This window comes from Candoia aspera, chromosome 8 (assembly GCF_035149785.1).
Source record: "Candoia aspera isolate rCanAsp1 chromosome 8, rCanAsp1.hap2, whole genome shotgun sequence".
NCBI classification, from domain to species: domain Eukaryota; kingdom Metazoa; phylum Chordata; class Lepidosauria; order Squamata; family Boidae; genus Candoia; species Candoia aspera.
Genome location: NC_086160.1, coordinates 23756709 through 23781821, shown reverse-complemented (window position 1 = coordinate 23781821; position 25113 = coordinate 23756709). Strand labels below are relative to the sequence as shown.

At 37.9% G+C, this 25113-nt stretch overlaps 1 protein-coding gene across 1 annotated transcript in view; it reads right to left on the bottom strand.

Annotated features, from left to right (window-relative positions):
- Positions 1 to 2517: 2517 nt before the first annotated feature.
- Positions 2518 to 25113, bottom strand: part of DCTD (dCMP deaminase) — a 33074-nt gene continuing 10478 nt past the window's right edge. Inside the window, exons 4-6 of the mRNA XM_063310369.1 lie at positions 9347 to 9463; positions 6804 to 6900; positions 2518 to 3695 (exon numbers count right to left, since the gene is read on the bottom strand). Coding sequence (XP_063166439.1) covers positions 3617 to 3695; positions 6804 to 6900; positions 9347 to 9463 — 293 coding nt within the window. The 3' untranslated portion in view covers positions 2518 to 3616. The remainder of the gene's footprint in view (positions 3696 to 6803; positions 6901 to 9346; positions 9464 to 25113) is intronic.

Here is a 25113-nt window from a genome sequence, read left to right as displayed (position 1 = left end):
GTACTTAAAAGCACCATTTGCATGTCATGACATACATGTCATCCTTGTGATGTCATTGTGGCTTGCTACTGACTCCTATGTCCCTTTACCCCAAGCTTGGAAGCTTCTGTTCAAGAGGATGGTTCTCAAACAGAATGGCTTCTAAACAAAAAATTGTCATATGTAGAAATGTTTCCTATACGTAGTCATTTTGAAATCCAGAGTTTCAGACAATATACATCATATTGCTTCAGAGATCCCTGGAGGCAGTCAGAACCATCAAGTGGAAGACCCATTCCTAGACCTTAGTTGGTAAAGGCAGTAGCAGCACTGTCTTAAGGTCTTATTAGGTAATCTAGTACATGCATGTATATTAGTAAAACTTACTATATATCATAAAATTATAGGTTTATCAAGTACTTTATATATAGTAACATGTTAACTAGCCCTGCATGATACAACTAAGATAAAAGCCAACAATTTAATTATTTTTTTAACTGTCTGACCAGCTGAAATGCATTGTAAAATAAAATCCCAAGACATTAATTGAGGGTGCAACTATTTTGTATTCCTTCTAGTTAACAGAGTAATGGCAAGGGAGTAATGACAATAAAAAGATTGTGCTAGTAACTAATTGAATCAATTCCATTACATGTATTTTATTCTTCAGTCCTTATTTACGGTGTATACATTTATTTTACTGGATATAAACAAATGTCAAAAATAGCCCATCTGAAGCCTGCAAAAATTTCAATCTTCCTCTTTATAGCATTGTATCTTTGAAGATCAACACAGGAATATTAGTTACCGTGGGATTCAATTTCTTTCTTGCCTGTCTCTCCTTTGAGTGTAGCAATCCCATTGAAAAATACAGGCCTTTCATGTTATCTATTGGTAATGACAGTCAGCAACATTCCCCTTTGTTTCATGTCATGATGCTGCAATTGTCAATTAATGTCTTACAAGCATGACCTTGTATATATGGAACATTTCCCTCTATAGGTAACCACTTACAAGCACACTATTAACAGAAACTGGAAGAAGTCACTGCTTACCCCCACTCCCAGATTTGGACAACAGAATTCCACCCATTCTCTGGATCAGCAGAACTAACAACAAAGCAATCAGACATTCAAAGTCTACAGGCTTTGATTAACCACATCCTTCTTTACCAGTACTCAGTAAGATAGCTATAGGTAGAACTCTTAATAAGGCAGGGACAATCTGCTATCATGTTTCTTAAAACATAATAGTAGAGTTCTTAATGGAAGTGTGTGCTTTAAATATTTATTTGTTCTGACTATAAAGAATGTAAAGAGCCTCAACATTCTTCTCATGCTATCAGTAAATCTACAATCCCTTGATAGTATGGCTGTCCAAAGGGAGATATTTTTTTAAGTACCAAAGCATCTGGAAATGCTAAATTGTATGCTGTACTGGTAATAACTGGTGTGGAAATTGCCATATATTGGCCTTGATTACATAGCACTCCAGCAGCTCTTCTGCCTGTTCCTATGGCATATCATTTGGATTACAAGACAGGCAAACTTCAACTCTCCAGATAAATTGGACTAAAACTCCCAGAAATCTTGATTATTGGCTATGCTAAATTGAGTTCAAAAGACTTGCACTTCAAAATGTAAGCTGCTTTGCTAATTCCCTTCTTGCAGAATTTTAAAGTATCTTCCTTCCAAAATATACTGGATTACTACTCAGAAAGAGCCAACAGAAATGCCTACTTCAGTGCTCAGGTCTGGATCACTATGTCCCTTCCATCTCACATTTTAAATTAAAACGGTGTTCCTTGAAAGCCACAGTTCTAGATCCATTATAATTTTAAAAATGTAATATATTTACTGGCTGCATTAGCAATTTATTTCCTATTTTCAAATTAATGAAAATTCCCTTAGTTGTTCATAGAATATTTTCCTGTCATGAAATGAGCTGATAATATTAACACATTTTCCACTATGACCATAAGATCTTTCTCGGAACATCTTGGCCAATTTACACTTATTGGCGTAAAAGAGAGTATGACGTTAACAGCAGAATATATGACTACATTTACATTTACCTAACCACTAGTAATTTATGGATAGGCAAAATAGCACCACTCCCAGTACAGATCATATTTTCACCCACACTGGATGTGTTCCATATAACAAGAGAGAAGGCTAGAGAACGAGGTTTAATGATAAAAACAAAAACCAAGGAAAAGCTTTTGTTACTGTAAGGCACTATTTATAGTCTAGTATTTTTTTAATTGACAAAATACACTGACTAGGAGATCTTTTCAGTTTAAGAACAATACTCCAGAACTACTCAGCATTTACATTTCTTTAATGAAATTAGTCCTCTATTCCAAGAATGGCTCTTCAAATGTAATTGGATTCTACTAAGCACAGCTAATATGACTAATGATTGAAGGAATTACATTATTTAATTATATCACAAATATTAAAAATACACTTTGCATGACTGAAGAAACAGCAGTGTTTAGAACCAAGCACAGAGAGTAATACAATAATAATGAATCTATTTCACAAAGTAAGATTTTAATAGAAGTTTTATAACACTGGTATCATGCCAAATTACAAAATGTCTTAACTTACAAAATGATTTTAATACAAAGATATATACCAAACTTCACAATACATGTTTTTAAAATGAAATAATTGGAGTAACTAAACATACATAAAGCATTCGTTGTCAAAATCAAATAAAAGAATCTATACCGAAAGCTTGTGGTAGCTTTAACCAATGTTTCTTAAACTTATGGCCCAAGGCCAATTTTTAGCAAATAAAAGCAAGCTAAAACCATGATCCATTAGGCATGTACAGCCTCAATATGGCCTAAGCCTCTTCATTTCCCTTAGAGGAAAATACCGATTACCTTAGAGGCTGGTTTCAGCACTGCAAATTATTAGATTGTCTCCCGGAGATTTAGACCAATAGAAGAGTTACTGTTTAGGTATAAAACTCAGCTCCAAAGAAGTCTTGTTGGTTCTAATGATTTATTCATATCCTCTAAAAAAAGTAAGATATTTCGGAGCAGAAGGGGATGAAAGCTATTCTAAAATTATATCCAATGCAAAACATTTTCAAGTATAACTCATACAGAACACTGCAAGAGAAGCAATTAAATAAGTGGATGTCTCAAGGTGTAATGTATTGGCATGGATTTCTGTTATCAAAGTATTTTGTTGCATAACTGTCTAGGCAGTCTGGACTAAGTTAAGCTAGGACATGTGTTCTTACAGTTATATGCTGCTAAAGTGATTCTTCAACTGTCCTTCTAAAGTCAATATTCACAGAATATTAGTTGTGATTTTATTTCCCTTCAGTCAGGTCAGTTATTAGATAATTGACACAATGTATTGAATGGCTTTTGTATTGTTCACCCACTAATCCAAAACTCACATACAGTTTCATTTACAGAAGGCTTAGTAAAATCCTGGAAGTCAAAGTTTAAATGTATAGCAGGGAAAGCAAAAATGTTCAAGTTCTGACACATTCCTTAGATCTGCTTAAACTGTAGTGGCTATTAAAAAGTTATGCCTAACTTCAAGATGAAAGGCATTAGCAGCTTCTAAGAAAAGGATAATCATACTCTTCTAGAGATTTAATTAGATGTAACTCACAGAGGCTTTTGACTTGGTTTGCTGTTAATTGAATCAAAATCAATGATGATCTTACTGCACTTTGGTTTGAATTTTCTAAAAATAACAAAGAGAGAGAGAGAGAGAGAGAGAGAGAGAGAGAGAGAGAGAGAGAGGAATATTAGCTAGTGAAGTAGTTAAACATTTTGTTTGCTTTGGCTCCCAACTAAATTTTAAGAAGGGAAAAGCATATCCTTGGATTCATTCTATGTTTTATCTCTATAGGAGCCAATTATAGTGCACCATACTGAGAGATACCAGAACAAAAAAGACTAAGACAAAAAGACACATGGGGTTGCTTAGTCTGTATGTTCTTCAGCTACTGGAGTTCATAAATTAGCCAGGAGTTAGAAGGATTTCTAACAACTTAGCTGCAGGGGGTGGCATCATGTAACCAGCTTCTCTGTAACATTTTATATGTTCTTTCCATGCCAATTTTTAATAGAAAACTTCCAAAGTTTGCTTCTGTAGTCTTAAAGGAAAGGCAGAAAACACTGCATTATGCAAGAGGATAAAATACAAACTGCTGGAGCTAGAATCATTTTAAAGCTACAACTTTAGAACTGTAAAATTAATACCATCAACAAAGCTCATCCTTTTACATCATTAGAGCATCTGCTGCAGCAATTAGCAAGAGAGGTATTTGGGGACCTTGTATATATTTTACAATCTACTAGTAAACAGAAGAATATGCAAATAATGTGGATTTAGTGTCTCATTAAGCTTGACAATTCAGTACTAGAGATTCATTAAGCCTAGCCATACCCTCACAAATCATTACAAAGGGCAAAAATAGTCAATAATGAAGGATATGTTTGGGAGAATGATTGTACACAAACTTTATCCAGCCAATTGGTCAGAAATACTGGAGGCATGCCAGCCGCAGACAAATTTTTAGAAAGATCTCACAACAGAATGACTTGTGCCCCTGCTGTACTAAGTATCTCTCACACATATATAGTATATTATGTGTGTGTTTCAGATCATTTTTACCATTCCATGCATTTTATCACTTCATGTTTTCTACTTTAGTAAATTATTTATTTATTTTATTTATTCTTCAAATTTCTATCACCGCCCATCTCTCCCAAAAAGGGGACTCTGTCTAAAATGTTCTGTCAGAACTGTTGAACATACAAATTAAGATTCACAATTTTCAAATTCTGAAGACAGAAAAATTAAATTTCTATCACGTTAGTAGTTGAACCCATTTACCTCCTAGTGCCTTTCAAAATCTACCGTCATTTCTTAACGCTGTAGTTTTAAAGAAAGACATTTGCAAGAAATGGCTTCAGAGATTGCTTTAGACTGATTTTATTCTTGAGATAAAACTGTTTCCATTTAGAATTGTTTTATTTAAATCTATTTTTATTTAATAAAATATATTTGGCAGAGAAAAATAAGTTTAGTTTTGAAGCATATACAAGAGATAGGCTTATCTCTATATGGACATTATTCAGAGACGTTATAAACATCAGAAATAATCCTCGTCTTAGAAGCATCACTTGTCAATTGCTATCCCTTTCAATGTAATCCCTACAGTATCTACCTACCTGGCATACTTTAAACCCTTTTCATGCTGCTGCTTTAAAAAATATGAGAGATTGTGTCATTATCATGCTGATGACATACAGCTCTGTTGCTCTGTCAGATCTCCGTGAGGTGTGGCCATGCAAAACCAAGTCCAACACACTGCAGTTCAGGGCTTGAATGCAGAGTGAATGAAGGCCAATAGGCTACAACTGAATCCTGGTAAGACTGAAATTCCGTGGGCAGGCAGTTCTCAGGTCCTGGAGCTGGGTAGTTCGTTTGTTTTGGATGGAGCCACATTCCCCCTGAAGGAACAGGCACATAGCCTAGGACTGCTAGTAGATTTAGCTTTATCCCTGGAGATCCAAGTAACCTCAGTGGCCAAGAGCATCTACTGGCAGTGTGGGCTGGTTGCTTCTGCCTACATGTGTATGCACAGCCATCTTGCTTTGCCAGCAGTCCCAATGGAAGTATTGTCCTTGCATCCATACAGGCAACCTGGAAAACCTTTGATGCAGCCAGGCTGAGCCTTTCAAAGAACACAGTTATCTCAACACCTCGAGGATGGCTGCTTTGCTCACACTGATATGCTCTGCAAAGTGTTTCTTATCCAGACCATCCCTTGGTTTTGCCACATGCCCTGATTGTAGTTAATTTTAAACTTTTTTTAAAATGACTTCTATTCAAGTTTTTATTTTATTCATAGTAATCACTGTAAACTACTTTGGCGCATTTTAATTAAAAAGCAATAAAGTATGCAAATAAATAAAATTATCTCTCTACACCCAACATTTTCTGACACCCTCTTTTTTCTCTTCTGAGATAGATGGTGGGCTGCTGGGCAAAGGACAGATTGATCATTAGAGGCATGAATTTATCTTTTGTGAAAGACTTTGCTGATCTGAGGGCTGCATGGGACCCCGGGGCTGCAAGTTGCTGACTTAGATGGCCATCAATATCCATTTTGGCTTTATAGTTTTGTATTTTCACAGCCATCTTCTTTATAGTTGAAACCATGCTTTAGTTACACAGTGAATATGGGACTGTTTTCACTAACTAATGAAGTTGCAATACATTTGTGCAAAACTAATCTTTGTTGTTTGTGAACAATGTGTGTTGCTTTTTTGCAGGACATGGGCTATTGTTTCCACAATAATTCCTTGTATTTTTTGTTTATTAAGTCACAATCATCAGCCACTTTTCTTTGCAGATAGGTTGGCAGACATGTTTGCCATATTTTTCAAAGAAACCAAATACAGTCTATAATTTTCTGATGCTTCAGTTGTATGAAAACCATAGCAGCGTGTCCAGTACAAGAAAATCAGTTCATGAAAAACAGCTCATCTCTGCTTCTTCTGTGTATAAGAATGCATAAATGGCTCTGAAAAAAGTTTGCAACAATCAATCACTTTTCTATTATTGTCCCCACCCTCTTTTGAGTGTTAATAACATCACTGTCTCTACTTACATCATTGTGTATAAAGAAGGGAAATGAGAAATTACTGAGCAGAGGCAACAGATTCCTTCATAAGTTTAAGATGCTGCAATAGCAGCCCAATGCATGCAAAAGGAAGATCTGGGATTTGGGGGATGGGGTGTGGGTCTAAGAATTTGAATCCCCACGTGTTGACTCACCTGTACAAAATTCCAGCTAGATCAAATAAGCGCCGTGCAGCTATCATCTCCGGAGTACCATGATATTTATCAGACATAAAAATGACTTCTTTTATACCTAGAATAGTGAAAAAACACCAGAATTGAAAAGAAGAAACATTTAAGTACAAGCCAAGAACAGTTCATTTAGATATATAGACAAAAACAAAGCCTCTGCTTCGAGGTGTTCCGTAAGGTTTCCAGACCAGCAGCGGAAGAAAAGGAAATGTCTTTTACAAACTCTTCTACAAAACTCGACCTGCCAGAGGCAGCAACGTGAGCTCTGTTGATCACTGATATTATATTTTAATTACCGTAAAAGGAAAACTTACAGAATCTTTTGGTATAAGCCCCCAGTATGTTTGGCTCCACAATCAAGCTTTTATAAAAATGAATTGAAATGTTTGCCCAGAAGTAATTACATGTTCAGAGATTCAGAGATGTGTTAAGCATGGGGAATATTCCCCATCTAAGAAATTAGTAAATTAGTATCCTGTGCAATGTAACCTCCACCTTACCTGTGTATCCCATTTACTTTAAACCCAACTATTTAACGCAACCAGTTAAAAAATGCAGCATGCTGATCCTGCACATTATAAACAAGCTAAAATAGGTCATCTAACATGATAGCAACAACTACAATCAGCATGACAGATCTGGATCATGTATTCTGTAATTTAGATGTTGCTATAACTAAAAATATCTTTGGAAAGGAGTAGTGCTGTTAATGAGGCAAAAAATTGTACTTGTAGCCTCAAGCTATAGGGCTTTAAAAGGGGAAAATGTAGCAGTAGGATTTCAAGGAGTGCAATACAAATAAATTATTTTTTTCTATCCTTACTTAAGCGACTATTGGAGGATATATAAAGAAAGCTATAGACAGATGCTACACATTCAACAATAAACTGTAAATATGAAACTGCTGCTACCTAAACATATTGTACTTCCATCTATATATAAGTCAAATCACAGTCTGCATAGCTTTTTGACATTAACCAGTGTTAGTTAGGTGCTGCCACCTGATATGTATCTTCCACATTTTATTTCAGTGATTCTTGTTTTACAGGGATAATATAGTTTGCACTTATTATATAACTTCCCTTTAATATACATTACATAATTGTTATACTATAAGCTAAATTTTGTGCCATTATAGGTATATTTTGTAATGTAAGGTGTATTAAACATATTCTTCCTCTCCCTGCATTTCAGCCATGACAAGCTTCTAAGAAAATAATGGCAAAAGTTTCCCTCTGATTTACTAAAATTTTAATTAACCAAGACAATTTGATTAAGTTATATGTTTGGGTTATGTATATAAAATATTCATCAACTCATTTATATGTTAACTAGAACCCTTCTGTATGTACCAGAGAATATTTTGGAACTCAAATGTTTGTTCTGCACTAAAAGCCTATTTCCAAAATTTATTTTCTCTCAATATTTCATCAATTTTTTAAAAATATGATCAGGAAACAAAACATGAAATGGGACTGTGCAGATGAGAGCAATGGATTTGGTCTCCATCCCAATGATGCATGACTTTTTTTTTTTTCCTAAGTGAAGGATTGCAATTCGCTCTTGGAAAAGATAACTACATGGAAAACTTGCTAAAATTGTCAGACCTGTAGTCTATCAAGCTACTACTGTGCATACTGACTAATAGTAATTCTTCTATATTCAGGCAGACTTTTTTTCCCCTCAGAACTAATCGGAAATGTCAGGAATTTAACCAGAGATCATTTATATACTAAGCACGATCTCTACCAATGAACTACAAAATCTCTCCAGGTAAGGAACTGGAGGCAATGGTGCTGTAAGGCAGAGCAGGCCTACCATTGTTGGCAGGAGGTAGTCTGACCCTCACTATCAAGGAACCTGTAGAGAGGTAGATATCACAACCCCAGGTGGCTAAGAAATATACAAGACTTTTCTCTGAACACTGTCATAAGGATGCGCATTTTACCAGTATCTAATAATCTGATGAAAGGCCCAACTAGCACAACTGCAGCAGTGGCAAAAATATTTAACTACTGTAATGAAAAACATAATTATAAGAGAGATCCTGTAAGCCTTATGACATTTATGACAAAAGAGATAAAAATCTTCAAGTGCTAACCATGTCTGATATTCAAATTAAAATGTAACATATATATTCCCAGGAGATCTTATGTCACACAAATTTTATTCTTCCCTCTCTTCCCCTTATATTCTATTCACAATGTGTCAGAGCAATGTAAATTGACAGTAATGATATGCAAGGTCTGCACAGTTTCTTGGCAGCTGTTGGTCTAGGAAGTTACAAACTTAAATGAAAAAAAAGCTAAGAATCACAGAGGATGCAATTAGTGCTGGAAAACCTGGCACCATTCAAGGATAAGAAACACAAGGAGTAACTTAAAGGTTGATAGTGCAATTAATTTAGATCTAAACAGCAGCAATCGGAAAACCAAATACATCTGTGATGACGTATCCACAAACAGGCAGCACAGGATACAGAAAATCTGTCTGGCACTTTTTCTTACCTGCCTGGATGATGAGCTTTGCACATTCATTACATGGAAACAGGGCAACATACATGCTGCAGCCTTTCACATCAGCAGAATTCTTGTTCATTATGGCATTCAGTTCAGCATGACATACTGATTAAAGAAAAAAAGAACCCGACAAATATTATGTGTGTTCATTATTAAAGGAAATCATCAATCTAAAACTTAACAAAGTGTTAAGCTGCAAATGCCGATTCCTTCCAGAAACAAACACCAATACAATTTGTCACACAAGAGAAATTTAGCGGAGGAGAGAGGAGAGAAATGCTCCAGAAAACCAAGATCAACAGAGGTCAAATGGTCTGGCCAGGCTTGTAATGAGGAATGAATTCATTAAGTACATAAAGAGGACCATTCACAAACACCTACAGGACAAGTCAAGGCCATAGGCTGAAGGCTAAGTAATTTCAGCCATCCTAAGTGTGCCCATATGTCATAGCACCATTGCTCCCAGAGAATATCTAATTGCCTACAAAAAGGAGCTCATTTAGGGCTTACATGCATGGATACAAACATTCTTTTGATGAGGCACGTGCACTTTGTGTTCCTGCGAGCAGAGAGAGTTATGATGAAAAAGCCAGTGGTTCAGCCCTCCAAGTAAGATAACTGCCAACTAAGGCTGAGAAAGGATGACCAGCACTAAGAACACCATTAGGAAATCATTCTGCCCTATTACTACCATTATTAATGCCCAGTAGGAACTCTGAAACACAATTAAAAAAGTTATTTGATACCCAGACCATCATAAACAACCTCAGGATGAATATTTATAAATTCCAGGAGGCACAAGACTTTATAGAGAAACTATAAATTTATCAGGGGAAAATGTATTCTTTTGGCAGTATATATGTTAAACAAATTAGCAATGATTTGCCTATTTGTGATCACTGTCTGCAAGTCTTCTCTATCCAAGAGCCAAAGCTGGCAAATTCAATTATCTGCAGCATGTTCAGTGGGACTGGAAGTCATTTTAGTTTCACACTTTGTCTGATATATTGGCAGCAGAAGCTGCTGCCTGTGATGTACAAAAACAGTTCTATGATTCTTTGGGTGTTGGTCTATGTAGTTAAATTCTTTAGAAAGATTTTTCTCAAGACCACTAAGAATCAGAATCATGTGGAGCAAAGATTTATTTTGCTTCTAGGATAATGCCATGCAAAGCAAATTCTACGCACATGGATTTCAAGGTATCCTCTGTATAATCAAGCTCAGCTTGTCACCCTGATCCTCCTTTGCCCCCGCCCCCCACCCCACCGATTGGGCCAATAATTCTCACACTTCCTAGCCAGAACAGTAGTTGCCAGCTGAGAATTTCCGAAGCTGTATTCCAATTACATATATCTGTAAAATACCAGACTGGGGAAACTTTGGCTGGTCGGTGAACAACAGTAATATTTCTAAAATGCATACATTACCATTATGAATATTTACAATTTGATGGGAGCATACATTAATAATGAGTGTTCATTTCTGAGTAACATTTATATTTGGCTGGTATGCCCACATAATCAGTAAAATTTTACTTTGCTTGCACTGGTTCTATGCAATGATTTAAAGATACATTAGGAAATTAATATTATAACCATTCTAAATCCACACCAGTATTAGGAAACAAATATGCTGAGAGTCAACTTTCACACCAGAGGCGCATATACTTTTTCTCTGTGTTCCACAGAAAACAAATGTTGCTTGGGCATCTGGCATAAAAGGCTGCAATGTTTTTCTCTACTAATACAGAACAAAGCTGTTAAGTCTCAACTGGAAGCCAAAATGTGTGATAGAAGCACAATAGTTGGTATAAATTGTATCAATATATAATTGTTGTGTTGGGCCAGATCCTTTTTTAGATTGCTGTGTCTAGATTTTTGTCCAAAGTGTGATTATATTAGTTATATTGCTATATTTATTTGGTGCATATAAATATTGGAAATCTAATTATATAAAGTATAGCTCTAAAGAACAAATAAAGACAGAAGATATCCCAAATATTTTGAAATTTGAAAAATGAGCCAATTTTCTATCTAGTTGAGAATATAGACAGATCAGCATTTTCTTTAGTCTAATATAAAGAATACTAATTAGGAATTAAGTCAGGGTTTCCCAAACTGTGCAGTGTGCCTCCCTTGAAGATTTTTTTTTTTAATGTCTTCCTAAAGAATTTGACTCTTCAGCAAAGGATCGTTACCTTGTCGTGGTGCTGGAGCTTGAGCACCTCAATTATGACATGAGCTAAACCGTGAAGGACCACCCAAGACGGGAAGGTCATGACAGACAGGTCAGACTAAATGCAATCCCTGGGGAAGGTAATGGCAACCCACCCCAGTATTCTTGCCGTGAAAACTAAATGGATCAGTACAACCAGAGATATGTCGGTATACCATCGGAAGATGAGACCCCCAGGTCGGAAGATGGTCAAAATGCTACTGGGGAGGAACAGAGGATGAGCTCAACTAGCCCCAGACGTGATGACGCAGCTAGCTCAAAGCCGAAAGGACGGCTAGCGGCCGACGGTGCTGGTGGTGAACGGCGAATCCGATGTTCTAAGGATCAACACACCATTGGAACCTGGAATGTAAGATCTATGAGCCAGGGCAAATTGGATGTGGTTATTGGTGAGATGTCAAGTTTAAAGATAGACATTCTGGGTGTCAGTGAACTGAAATGGACTGGAATGGACCACTTCACATCAAATGACCACCAGATCTACTACTGTGGACAAGAGGACCACAGAAGAAATGGAGTAGCCTTCATAATTAATACTAGAGTGGCTAAAGCAGTGCTCGGATACAATCCAAAAAATGATAGAATGATCTCAATTCAAATTCAGGGCAAGCCATCTAACATCACAGTGATCCAAATATACGCCCCAACCACAGATGCTGAAGAAGCTGAAGTAGAGCAGTTCTATGAGGATCTGCAGCACCTACTGGACCACACGCCTAAAAGAGATGTTATTTTCATCACGGGAGACTGGAATGCTAAGGTGGTGTCCTAACAACCAGGAAACACACTGAGACAAGGAACTGGTCCCTAATATTTATTGCTAGTACTTAACAGGAATCCTAACAAACTGAAGAAGCGTGGGAAAACCCAGACATCTAACCCCCAAGGGTTAAGGCGGTCCCGATCTGTGTCTCTTTGAATGGCTGAACAATTCATCAGTGCTACGCATGCGCTTGACAGTCTGGATGGGAGCCCCCTGCTCACCATCCTTACTCATGACAGGTGGGCAGTCAAATGACACCTGGAATTACAGGTAAGCATGGCCTGGGTGAACAAAACGAAGCAGGACATAGGCTGATAGAATTTTGCCAAGACAACTCAATGTGCATAACAAACACTCTCTTCCAGCAACCTAAGAGACGGCTATATACATGGACTTCCCCAGATGGACAACACCGAAATCAGATTGACTACATCCTTTGCAGCCAAAGGTAGCGGACATCTATACAGTCGGTAAAAACAAGACCTGGAGCTGACTGTAGTTCAGATCACGAACTTTTTCTTGCACAATTTAGGATCAGACTAAAGAGATTAGGGAAGACCCACAGATCAGCTAGATATGAGCTCACTAATATTCCTAAGGAATATGCAGTGGAGGTGAAGAATCGATTTAAGGGACTGGACTTAGTAGATAGGGTCCCAGAAGAACTATGGAGAGAAGTCCACAACATTGTTCAAGAGGCGGCAACAAAATACATCCCAAAGAAAGAGAAAACCAAGAAGGCAAAATGGCTGTCTGCTGAGACACTAGAAGTAGCCCAAGAAAGAAGGAAAGCAAAAGGCAACAGTGATAGGGGGAGATATGCCCAATTAAATGCAAAATTCCAGAGGTTAGCCAGAAGAGATAAGGAATTATTTTTAAACAAGCAATGCGCGGAAGTGGAAGAAGACAATAGAATAGGAAGGACAAGAGACCTCTTCCAGAAAATTAGAAACATCGGAGGTAAATTCCAGGCCAAAATGGGTATGATCAAAAACAAAGATGGCAAGGACCTAACAGAAGAAGAAGAGATCAAGAAAAGGTGGCAAGAATATACAGAAGACCTGTATAGGAAGGATAACAATATCTGGGATAGCTTTGACGGTGTGGTCGGTGAGCTAGAGCCAGACATCCTGAAGAGTGAGGTTGAATGGGCCTTAAGAAGCATTGCTAATAACAAGGCAGTAGGAGACGACGGCATCCCAGCTGAACTGTTCAAAATCTTGCAAGATGATGCTGTCAAGGTAATGCATGCTATATGCCAGCAAATTTGGAAAACACAAGAATGGCCATCAGATTGGAAAAAATCAACTTATATCCCCATACCAAAAAAGGGAAACACTAAAGAATGTTCAAGCTATCGAACAGTGGCACTCATTTCACATGCCAGTAAGGTAATGCTCAAGATCCTGCAAGGTAGACTTCAGCAATTCATGGAGCAAGAATTGCCAGATGTACAAGCTGGCTTTAGAAAAGGCAGAGGAACTAGGGACCAAATTGCCAATATCCGCTGGATAATGGAAAAAGCCAGGGAGTTTCAGAAAAACATCTATTTCTGTTTTATTGACTATTCTAAAGCCTTTGACTGTGTGGACCCTAACAAATTGTGGCAAGTTCTTAGTGGTATGGGGATACCAAGTCATCTTGTCTGCCTCCTGAAGAATCTGTATAACGACCAAGTAGCAACAGTAAGAACAGACAACGGAATAACTGACTGGTTTAAGATTGGGAAAGGAGTACAGCAGGGCTGTATACTCTCACCCTACCTATTCAACTTGTACGCAGAACACATCATGCGACATGCTGGGCTTGAGGAATCCAAGGCTGGAGTTAAAATCTCTGGAAGAAACATTAACAATCTCAGATATGCAGATGATACCACTTTGATGGCTGAAAGGGAAGAGGAACTGAGGAGCCTTATGATGAAGGTGAAAGAAGAAAGTGCAAAAGCTGGCTTGCAGCTAAACCTAAAAAAAACCAAGATTATGGCAACCAGCTTGATTGATAACTGGCAAATAGAGGGAGAAAATGTAGAGGCAGTGAAAGACTTTGTATTTCTAGGTGCGAAGATTACTGCAGATGCTGACTGCAGTCAGGAAATCAGAAGACGCTTAATGCTTGGGAGAAGAGCAATGACAAATCTCGATAAAATAGTTAAGAGCAGAGACATCACACTGACAACAAAGGCCCGCATAGTTAAAGCAATGGTGTTCCCCGTAGTAACATATGGCTGCGAGAGCTGGACCATAAGGAAGGCTGAGAGAAGGAAGATAGATGCTTTTGAACTGTGGTGTTGGAGGAAAATTCTGAGAGTGCCTTGGACTGCAAGAAGATCAAACCAGTCCATACTCCAGGAAATAAAGCCAGACTGCTCACTTGAGGGAATGATATTAAAGGCAAAACTGAAATACTTTGGCCACATCATGAGAAGACAGGACACCCTGGAGAAGATGCTGATGCTAGGGAGAGTGGAAGGCAAAAGGAAGAGGGGCCGACCAAGGGCAAAGTGGATGGATGATATTCTAGAGGTGACAGACTTGTCCCTGGGGGAGCTGGGGGTGTTGACGACCGACAGGAAGCTCTGGCATGGGCTGGTCCATGAAGTCACGAAGAGTCGGAAGCGACTAAACGAATAAACAACAAAAGAATTTGACTACATAGAACAACACCTCAAATAAAGTTTCATTGTATTGTTTTCATTGTTCAGTTGTGTTCATTTTTGTGTTTGGATTTTTAGGGGAGGTGTGTACATTAAGATTACACTAAAGGGAGCTGTTATGGCAAAAAAGTTTAGGAACCCCTGGATTAAGTGAACATACAGCATTCCTACAATACACAGGTATCATTTAATAGTAAAGAAAGTGGGTGGTTAGCATTTATTTGTAATTCATAAAGTTTTAAAACACTCTCTCCAATCTTACACTAACAATGTAATTCTACACTGAAGAATTTTAGAAGAACCTCCATTAACTTCAATATGGTATACTCCCAGATAAGTGCACACCGAATTCCAGCACAATAATTTATTCTGTATCCTTTATAAAAACACAATGTCATGGGTATTAATTGCACATCTCTGCTTACATATGCATCTGAAACAACCCCTGAAAACACATTAGAACAGCTCCTAAGTTCATTGAACCTGCTGGAAATCTTGACCCCAGAGCTCCCATTGGCATCAGCATGCCCTGTGACACTTTCCTTGGTCTCCAGCACATTCCCTGGTTCTTGTAATTAAATTAAAAGCAAACCAAAATTAGCATGCAGCAATGCAAAGTATCAACCTCAAACATAAGCTATATTTTCAACAATGTCTTTGGGTCCCACATAAACTCCAAAGATGCTTTTAATAAAAAGTTTTGTCTTGTTTGCTTGAAATGTTCTGTTAGAATCATCCCAGGTTGGATATTTTGAATAAAACTCAAAACAGCTAAGTATTTTATCCTAACCTTTAAAAAAAACAACCCTCTCAGAACATGCTTATGTTATTCTGGACTCAGAACAGTCCAAATGGCTCATCTTAAAGTTATTTTCAAAAGCCAAAACACATGAAACATCCTGCTCCAAAATTGCTAAGTTTTGTTCTGCTCTCACATGAGTCTTGTTCTGAGCTTGGAAAACTAGAATCGGAGGCTTCTGGGTGAGGTTCTACGGTGAACTAGACATCTCCAAAGTAGTGGAGATGGTGCTACAACAGTGAACAGCAGCCTGCGGTGATCTCTGGTCAGTGAAAGTCTTTCCAGATAAAGGAGAGACCAAGAGATCACCCATCTGCACCCTGGACAGCTGCTCCTTGTGACGAGACTGTGGGATGGAAGCCTTGCAATCTTTTCATGAGTAGAGCAGCTGGGGGATGAGGAAGAATCAGCACACTAGCACACGCAATGCACAGCCTTTTAAAGGTCACTAAGTTCAACTAAACCCTTACTTTCTTAATTACTTTTGGATACAATCAATTTAAGTTGAAAAGTGGTCTTTGAAAACTGTGGGACAGGCTTCTGGGGAGGTATGGCGAACCAAAGACGGTTCTGCAAAAGCGGAGCTGACAACCACAGCAAAGACCAAGGAACCGGTGAGTAGACCAGTTCCTTGGAATCTCTCCAAATAAGGAGAGGACAGGAGATCACCCACATGTGCTCCAGATGGCTGCTCCTCACATGGAGACCACAGGACAACAGTTTTCCACAGGTTTGAGCACTGGGAGGTGACAGATTAGCCATCCTGCTCGCAACTGTGGCAGAGACTTTTAAAGGACACTAAGTTCACAAACCTCACTTTCTAATCACTTTTGGAAATTGATCATTAGCTACTTCTAAACTATTAGAGACCTTCAGAACAACAAGTTTGAAAATACCAGCTGAGCCTGCCTTCAACCCTGAATGAAATAAAATTTTAAACATAAGCTTAAGAATTTAAAGAATCTGAAATAAACAGCAAAAGGTTAAATAAAATTTTGATCTTAGAAAGTTATAAACGGACTAAAGGTCCAGATAAAATTGGAATAAGATTTTGGAATTAATTATAAAGTACAAACAGCTTCTTGTGGGAAATAGATCCTGTTTTGGTTTTTACAAGACAAAACATAAATAAGCAATTTCATGATTTCAAAAACTGGACACTAGAGGGGACTAATTATTTTAGGTAGAGGGAAGATATACCGGCCTGTAAGATGATGCAAAACGTTATAACTATCAAAATACTGAGACTTTTGAAGAATGGAATCAGAAAATAGTAGCCACAATATCAATAATGTCAGTAATGATGACTGCTTTTATGGATAGACTATGTCCAAAAGATGTTATTGAAGAAATGACAGATGTAGAACAAATTTTACCTGACAAGATAGAGGCAGTATTGAAAGTGGATTTACAAATGACAGGCCAAGAGAATGACTTATAAAAGGATGTTTCACTGGATCTACAAAAGAACCTGGGTGAGGTTTTAAAATTTAAAAGGGAACTACAAATGACAAACGAAGAGTGTGACCTAGATAATTTTTTCCTATTGAATTTACAGAAGAGGTTTGTTAAATCCTTGAAGAAATCTGTGCAATGGGACAAAGAAGAAATGAAGAAAAATCAAATCCTACAACAATATCTGAATAAACTAAAGATTAAGACTGTTAGAAGTAAAAGGACGGAATATAAGGTTGGTTTATTTGATCAAGGTTAAAATAAGATATGTTACTTCTGTTCCTTTATGGACTTCACCAGGACTGAAAAGATGATGTTTTATAGATTTGTTTATAGATAAAAGATGGGATATGGCATGAAGAGATAAATGTTTATAATTTTAGAAAGCATGAAGAATTACTAAATTTGCTTATACTTGTGATGAAGGTTGGAAGCCACTTCTTTATATATTTATTTTTTCTTTATTATATTCTTACTTTTCTTTCTTCTCTCTCTTTTTCCTTGCTCTTTTTGCTCCTCTCTATTCTTTTTTCTTTCTTTAAGTTTAGTTTGTAATACATTTTATTATTATAATTAATTAATCAATCAATCAGTAGAAAACAGAGGGACAAAGGAAATAGCCTCCCGGTGAGTTAGCCTTCCTTCCAAATTACAGAAAGTAAAACAAAGAGGAAATAATACTTTTAAAAGACTTTAAAACAACAGTAAAGAGCTTAACAAGATTTTGACTAAGAAAGTTATAAGTGGATAAAGGGGACTGTATACATTTGAAAGATTAAAATTTTGGTGAAAGTGCTTTTGGGGTTATTTGGAATTACTTAAATAAACAGACCAGAGCTTCCTAAGAATGTTTATTGTTTGCATGGCAAGAGAAAAAGCCAAGGGTTAAATATAAAGTCCTCCAAGATGCAAAGGAACGAGGAGGATTGGGATTTACTTATTCAAAATTGTATTTTTCAGCCCGCTGCTTGATTTGGATGAAAGAGTGCTGAGAAATAAAAGAATTTTAGAATTAGAAGGGCACGATCTGAGGTTTGCATAGCATGGTTTTCTATGGTACAATAAAGTTAAGGTTAATGTAGATTTCAAAAAACATTATGTTAGAAGTGCCATATTGAGAATACGGAATAGATATAAACCCACACTGTGCCTGAAAATGCCTTTTTGGGTCTCAGCACAAGAAGCATTTTATAGGGAAAAAAACAGCAGGTAAATAGAATTGGTTAACCTATTGAGAGTTATTAGAACAAGAGCATGGAGAATATAAGATGAAATCAAGAGAACTGGCTGCATGGGGATTTAGTTTTCAACGGTTTTCATACACACAGTTAAGAGAAAGATTTAAGCTAGATAACAGGATATTTGGAATTGAGCAACACAGGGCAGAATTTAAAGTTGAATTATGTACAAATGATGAACATGTAATTGCCAAAATGTATGAACTCTTGCTAAAATTTTAAATGGAGGACAAACAACTGAAGGAGTGTATGATAAAATGGACTAAGAATTTTGGACGTAATGTATTGTTGGAACAGTAGGAAAACATGTGATTGAAAGGACTGAAATTCACATTATGTTATAACCTAAAAGAGAATTTTTATAAAATGATGTACCATTGGTGTATGACTCCAGAAAAATTATCTAGAATGTATAAAGGTACTTCAAACTTATGTTGGAAATGTGGACAAGACGAAGGGCCATTTTATCTAGCTTGGTGGACTTGTAAAAAAGCCAGAAAATTTTGGGTTCAAATACATATACTGATACAAAGAATTTTAAAGACTAAGGTTCACCTGAAACCAGAACTTTTTTTATGGGATTAATGGACAACTAGAAAAAAGCCATGTAAGATTATTTTTATATATGATAACTGCCCCAAGACGACTATATGAGCAAAAATGGAAAGATTCTGAAATATGCACAATGGAGGAATTGCTGGTAAAGATGATAGAACTAGCAGACATGGCAAAATTAACTTGTTTGCTTAGAGAAAGATCAAATACTATATTTATTAGTGACTGGAAACCCCTTATGGACTTTTTATTGAAAAAAGAAAAAAATGAACTGATTTATAGATTTGATGATTAGAAAGAGTAGATTATGGAAATATTGAAACTTTGATGTAAAGAGAGAGGGTAAAATATAAATGTAATTATAACTGCTGTTAAGAAGATCGGAAGCCACTTCTTTGTTCTTTCTTTTTTTCCTTTTTCCTTCTTTTCTATTTCTTTTTCACTTTTCTATTACTTTTCTCTATTTCTTTTATCTTAAAGTTTGTACTGTTTTTACTCTGTGGAAAAACTTAATAAAAACTATACTTTAAAAAAAGGAAAACTAGAATTGGCCACTTTGAACTCAAAAAGTTTTGCACAGGCCTAGTGCACAGGTCATTCTCATTTATGGCAACCATTTTTTTGGCAGTACCCATTCATTCTCTGAAAATTCCAGACATGCTCTCCAGACAAAAAATAGTTAGGCACTCTGTCACATCCAGTACAACCTTAACAGTGTCAATGACCACAGCAATCCAAAAACAAAGGAAGTGTTAGATTTCAAAAAGAAACAACAGTCTGTCTTTTGTAAATAAAGAAAATGCAAATCAGAAGAACAGTAATTATACCAGAGCTCTATAGCACTTCAGATTAAATTCCAGAAACATGCTTTGGAACATTTCTGCAGCTGCTAGGTAACCTTAGGAAAAGACAAGGCTCCTTTGAAGACTTGCAGACTGGTGCTACATTAATGTTCTGAATGACATCTTTGGAATTGGATCCAAAACACTGCAGAGCTTTGATTTATATATTAATGCCATTCAGGAGGAATTGGATGTTCACCTTGGATTTAGAGAATATTGGGAATGCCTCCCAGGACACCCTTTGTATGATGCATCTTTGTCATAACATGAATGATTTTTCTTTCAAATCTTGAGTGGACATTCTTAGCATCTCAAATTACTCTGATGAAACAGACACACAGGTAACAGACCAGTAAAACAGCAGGAAGTCTAAGTACATCCAGGTTAGATGGGCAGAACACATATCATGCACTGAAGCAAAGCCACTATATCTGGAGAATTTATAATACTGTTCAATTTTACTCCAAAAATCTAAAGGTCAGATACACTAAATAATGTAAAAGAGGGGACAAAAATCACCAACAAAAGAAAGAAATTAAAAACAACAGAACAGAAAACTGGACTTACCATGAAGTCCCTTTCCCTATCATGGAGAGTATTCATAGCTGGACTGCTTTTCCCCTTGTTCAGGTAGGTAGGTTTAAAGAATTTTCTTGTATGATCCACAGATGGCAGTAGAGAGCAATCTCCAGACTAGTTAAGGGACTGACAAGCAGTATCATAAAGAACTACACAATGTTAAGGTGGAAGAAAAATAGGCATAAAGATAGGTACTATAGAGGTATTCAGAAAAAAAAAAAAGCCTTGTCTTCACTAAAGGGTAATCTGGGATACCATCCATCCACAGAAGAAAGAGGAATTTCATGATTCATTTTCTATTATGGGTGGGTAGGTTCCTGAGTTGTGATGAACCAAGTAGTTAGTAGCCAAGCAGGAAGAATGAATTCATGTTTGTTTATAAGCCTGCACAACTCTGCAACAACTCTGTGCAGTGTACAGTAAAAACACATAAACCAACTAAACTAGCACATAAACCAACTAAAACTCTTCAAAACATGTTAAGCAACCCAAAAGACCCAATAGCCCAAGAAGAAAAAACAGGAGTTATTTACAACATACAATGCAAAGACTGTAACAGCCACAATGTAGGACAGACAGGCAGAAGACTAGCAGAGCGCATCCACGAACACCAGCTGGCAGTCAGAAGACACGATGAGAACTCCTTAATCTCACAACACATGGACAGACTCAACCATAGTTTCAACTGGGAAACTGTGAGCATCCTAAACCAAGCCAAATCCAAAAACGCCAGAGAATTCCTGGAAGCATGGCAAATTCAGGCAAATCAGCCATCAACAGACACATAGAGGTAAACAACATTTACATACCATTCAAAAGAGACAATAGAAAAGCCAAAAGACCAGTACACTCTCATGCCAGCAATCAACACCCAGATATGCAAAAATCAACACTAGGATTAACACCAGATGAACCATCAAACAGTACAATACACCCTAATCAAGGAACTATTAACGCAGGCAATCAACCAAGCAGCAAACAACAGCCCAATCAAAGAACTCCCAAGGAGAGAACAACACCCCCACCAACACAAGCAGGGCAAGCCATGGTATATAAACTGAGAGCAAGGCCCACTCCCTCTTTGCACTGAAGATGTTGCCTAGTCTGGCAATGAAATGTCTGCAAGAAAACAACAAGGCTCAGAGAACACCAAGGACTCCACAGTTCAACCCTAACCTACAAATATTTGCTTCGATTGGTACAGTAAAAACAATTAAAATACAATTAAAAAACCCAAATGCTGGAAGAAAAAAACACCACTGGAGAACAGTCATACACACAGGACCAGGGGTGGGGTGATTTCCTAACACAAGGCCTGGGAAAGACCCATTTTGGGAACGCAGACAGGTTTTCAAGGCTCTTTTAAACAGTCAGGATGGGGGCCAGATGTATTTTGGAGTGTGTGTTGGGTGTTCCAGTGGGCAGGTGCTGTGACAGAGAAGGCATGCTTCCTAGATCCCATAAGATGACACTGCTTAAAGGATGGGACCTGGAGCATGTCAACTCTACCCGATCATACAGACTGGGCAGAAGCCACAGAAGAACACATGATCCTTTACATAGCCAGGCTCTATGCTATAAAGTTTAATAGGTAATAGGTAATAACCACATTGTCCCTAGAAGCTTACTAGTAAGTAGTGCAGCTTATGGACCCAAGGTGTTATATGAGCTTGGCAAGATGTTCATAATTGTCCATGCTGCATTTTGGACCAGGTGCAACTTCTGAGTGATTTTCAAGAGAGCCCCATGTACAGCACACTGCAGTAGTCCACATGCAAGGTGACTAAAGTGTGGATGGCTGTCTGATGGAACTCCTGGTCCAGTTAAGGGCTTAACTGACACACAAGATGTACTTATGTGAAGGCCTTCTTAGCCACAGTTGCCACTTGCTCCTCCAGACTCCCAAATGTGCACCAGTTCCAAAGGGGGAAGTGCAGCCCCATTCAAGACTAAAGATGACACATCCTTGGCCCTAGGGAGTTTGAAAATCCAGTTACTCGGTCTTGCCAGGGTTCAATTTCAACCATCCAGTCCCACACAGCCTCCAGACACTGAGGCAAGAGCTTGACAGAATCAACAGGGCAGTCTGGGGTTGAGATGTATAATTAATATCATCCACATATTGATGATATCCAACCCCAAACCAATAGATGATCACCTCCAGCAGTCCCATGTCTTTGTTAAACAGAAAGGGCAAGAGTGTAGAACTGTGACAGACAAGGCACACTTCGTAGGTCCTATCAGGTAACACTTCTTCATGAATATGCCTGCCCTTTGGAACACCGTGCACTCCAAGATTAGGTTGGATCTGACCCTGTTGGCTTTTCAGAAAGCTTTAAAAACTTGGATATTTCCATGGGCACGGGGGTCAGTACATAGAGTAGATGGAGCCCTTGAGGTGTTGTTGATTTATTGTTGATTGAGTTTTGTCCTTGGTTGCCATTATATGTTTTTTATATTGTTGCTATTTTGTATGGAGTTTTTTTTTTCCTGTGGGGTTAGCCACACAGAGTCACAATGGTGAAATGGATGGCCATAGAAATCAAACTAATAATAGAAACAAAACAGAGCCCTGAAGTACTCCACAAACCAAGGGCCTCGGACTTGATCTTTCCCTTCCTCTTAATACTGACTGAGCCCAACCACAGAGAAATGAAAAGAACCACCACAATACTGTGTCTCCCACTCCCAGTCCTTGCTGGTGGGCCAAAAAAATATTATGGTTGATGGTATCAAAAGCTGCCAAAAGATCAAGAACAGGATGGTTGCAGTACCCCATCCCAGATTCGCCAAAGGTCATCAACAAGTGTGACCAATGCTGTTTCAGTACTACATCTGGGCCTGAAACTGGATTGAAAAAGATTCAGATAATTAGTTTCTTCCACGGCCCTCAATAGCCATAGCCCCACTCCCTTCTCAACAATCTTGCCTAAAAGGGAAAGGTTGGAGATTGGATGAAAGTTGTCCAGTATAGTTGGGTTCAGAGAAGGCCTTTTGAGGAGGGGGCACACTGTATCCTTGAAGGCAGGTAAGGACCATCCCCTCCCAGTGAGTTTGATATTACATAGTGGACCCAATCAACTGTCCCCTCCCAGGTGGCCTTCATAAACCAAGGGGGACAGGGTTCTAATAAACAGGTGGTTAGGTTAGTAGACTCGAGAACCCTGTCCACCTCCTTAAGTTACAGGTTCAAATTCATCCCAGTTAATCACACTTGCTTCCATTATCTCAATAGGAGCTGCCCAGCTGAAGTCCAACTCTGAGTGAATCTAAGCAACTTTATTCACCAGATGCCTAGAATATTTCTCACAGCAGCTCTGTGGATAATCCTGCAACTCATACTTCCCCAGCAGGGAACGGACCACTTTAAAAAGGGCCACTATCTGCAGGCACAATAGGAGTGGAAAAAAATAACTACATTTTCCCATTATTAGCAGCACAATGGAATCCCTAATTTGGGCTCTTCCTTATGTTCAGTTAGCTTCCCTCTTCATCTTTCCAACTTAAGAGTGCCTGGAAAAGAGAAAGACTAAGGACCTTGCCTTGCACATATCACTCAGTAGGGTGTTAGTCAAAAAGATGACCAAGGTGGGTGTGCTCCAATTGGAGTGGCCTGTTTTATCTGTTGTGGCAGCAGACAAGGGGCTGCCTTGTTGCTGAGACATCCTTGCTGAAATGAAATGAAAATGTGGTCTGGCCATCATCAGTTCTCTTGAGGAAAAGTCTGATGGCTCTTCACCTACAGTATAAGCTTGTGCCACCACATTTCAAGGGAAATTGTCTGGTATTGGCAAAAGGATGGTAAGTGTAGGTTCTGTGCCCTGTAGAAGGTAGAGTTAACCCTGAATGTGGAGTCTCTCCTGCTCTTCCAGGGTAGCAAAAACCACTGAAAACTAACTGGATGCTCACACTCTTTGATCAATTAAATCCCACTACTGACAGTGTTTTGTCATAGGGGATTCTTGTGAGTACCTAGGATTTGATTAAAAAAGCAGCACAAAAGCAGCTCTTTTGGATTTCCTCCCTCCCCATTGATTATGGAAACAGAACTATTGTACTGGCATTAGTTTTGTTTTCCCCCTTTCTAAGTCTACAAGCGGAATTTAAAATTACCTAGGTACATTCCGATGCTCAGTTCTTGATAACACTTGACTTTTTAAACTGTCTTACAGTGAGAACATTTTTGTCTCTACTATTCAATATCACTCCAATGTTTCTCTAACTGTGTACATTTGATAGCAGTAATGTTGCTCTAATATGTATGTGACCATGGCTATTCCTAATTACTTTGTTCTCTATTTATATCCTACTTTTGAGATGAAGAAAGGGTTAAATATTGGCCACTCATCTTTCTCTTTTAAACTGACTGATAGAACATTCTTCTTTATGACATCTTCAGTTCAGGTATATCAGCCAGCATTACTCTTTACTAAAACAGCAAATCTTCAATTGTCACCACTCTCTAGATCAATTTTAGGTTGTGCCACCCATCAGACCTCCTCCATCATAGTTCTCCTTCCAATTCTTCTTTTTAGAGCTGAAAATTATTTCTTAGGAGTCCATTTCTGATGCCTATTCAACAACCCCTTCTTCTTCCATAAGAGCATTCTCCTATGGGAAAGTAACTCCCAAT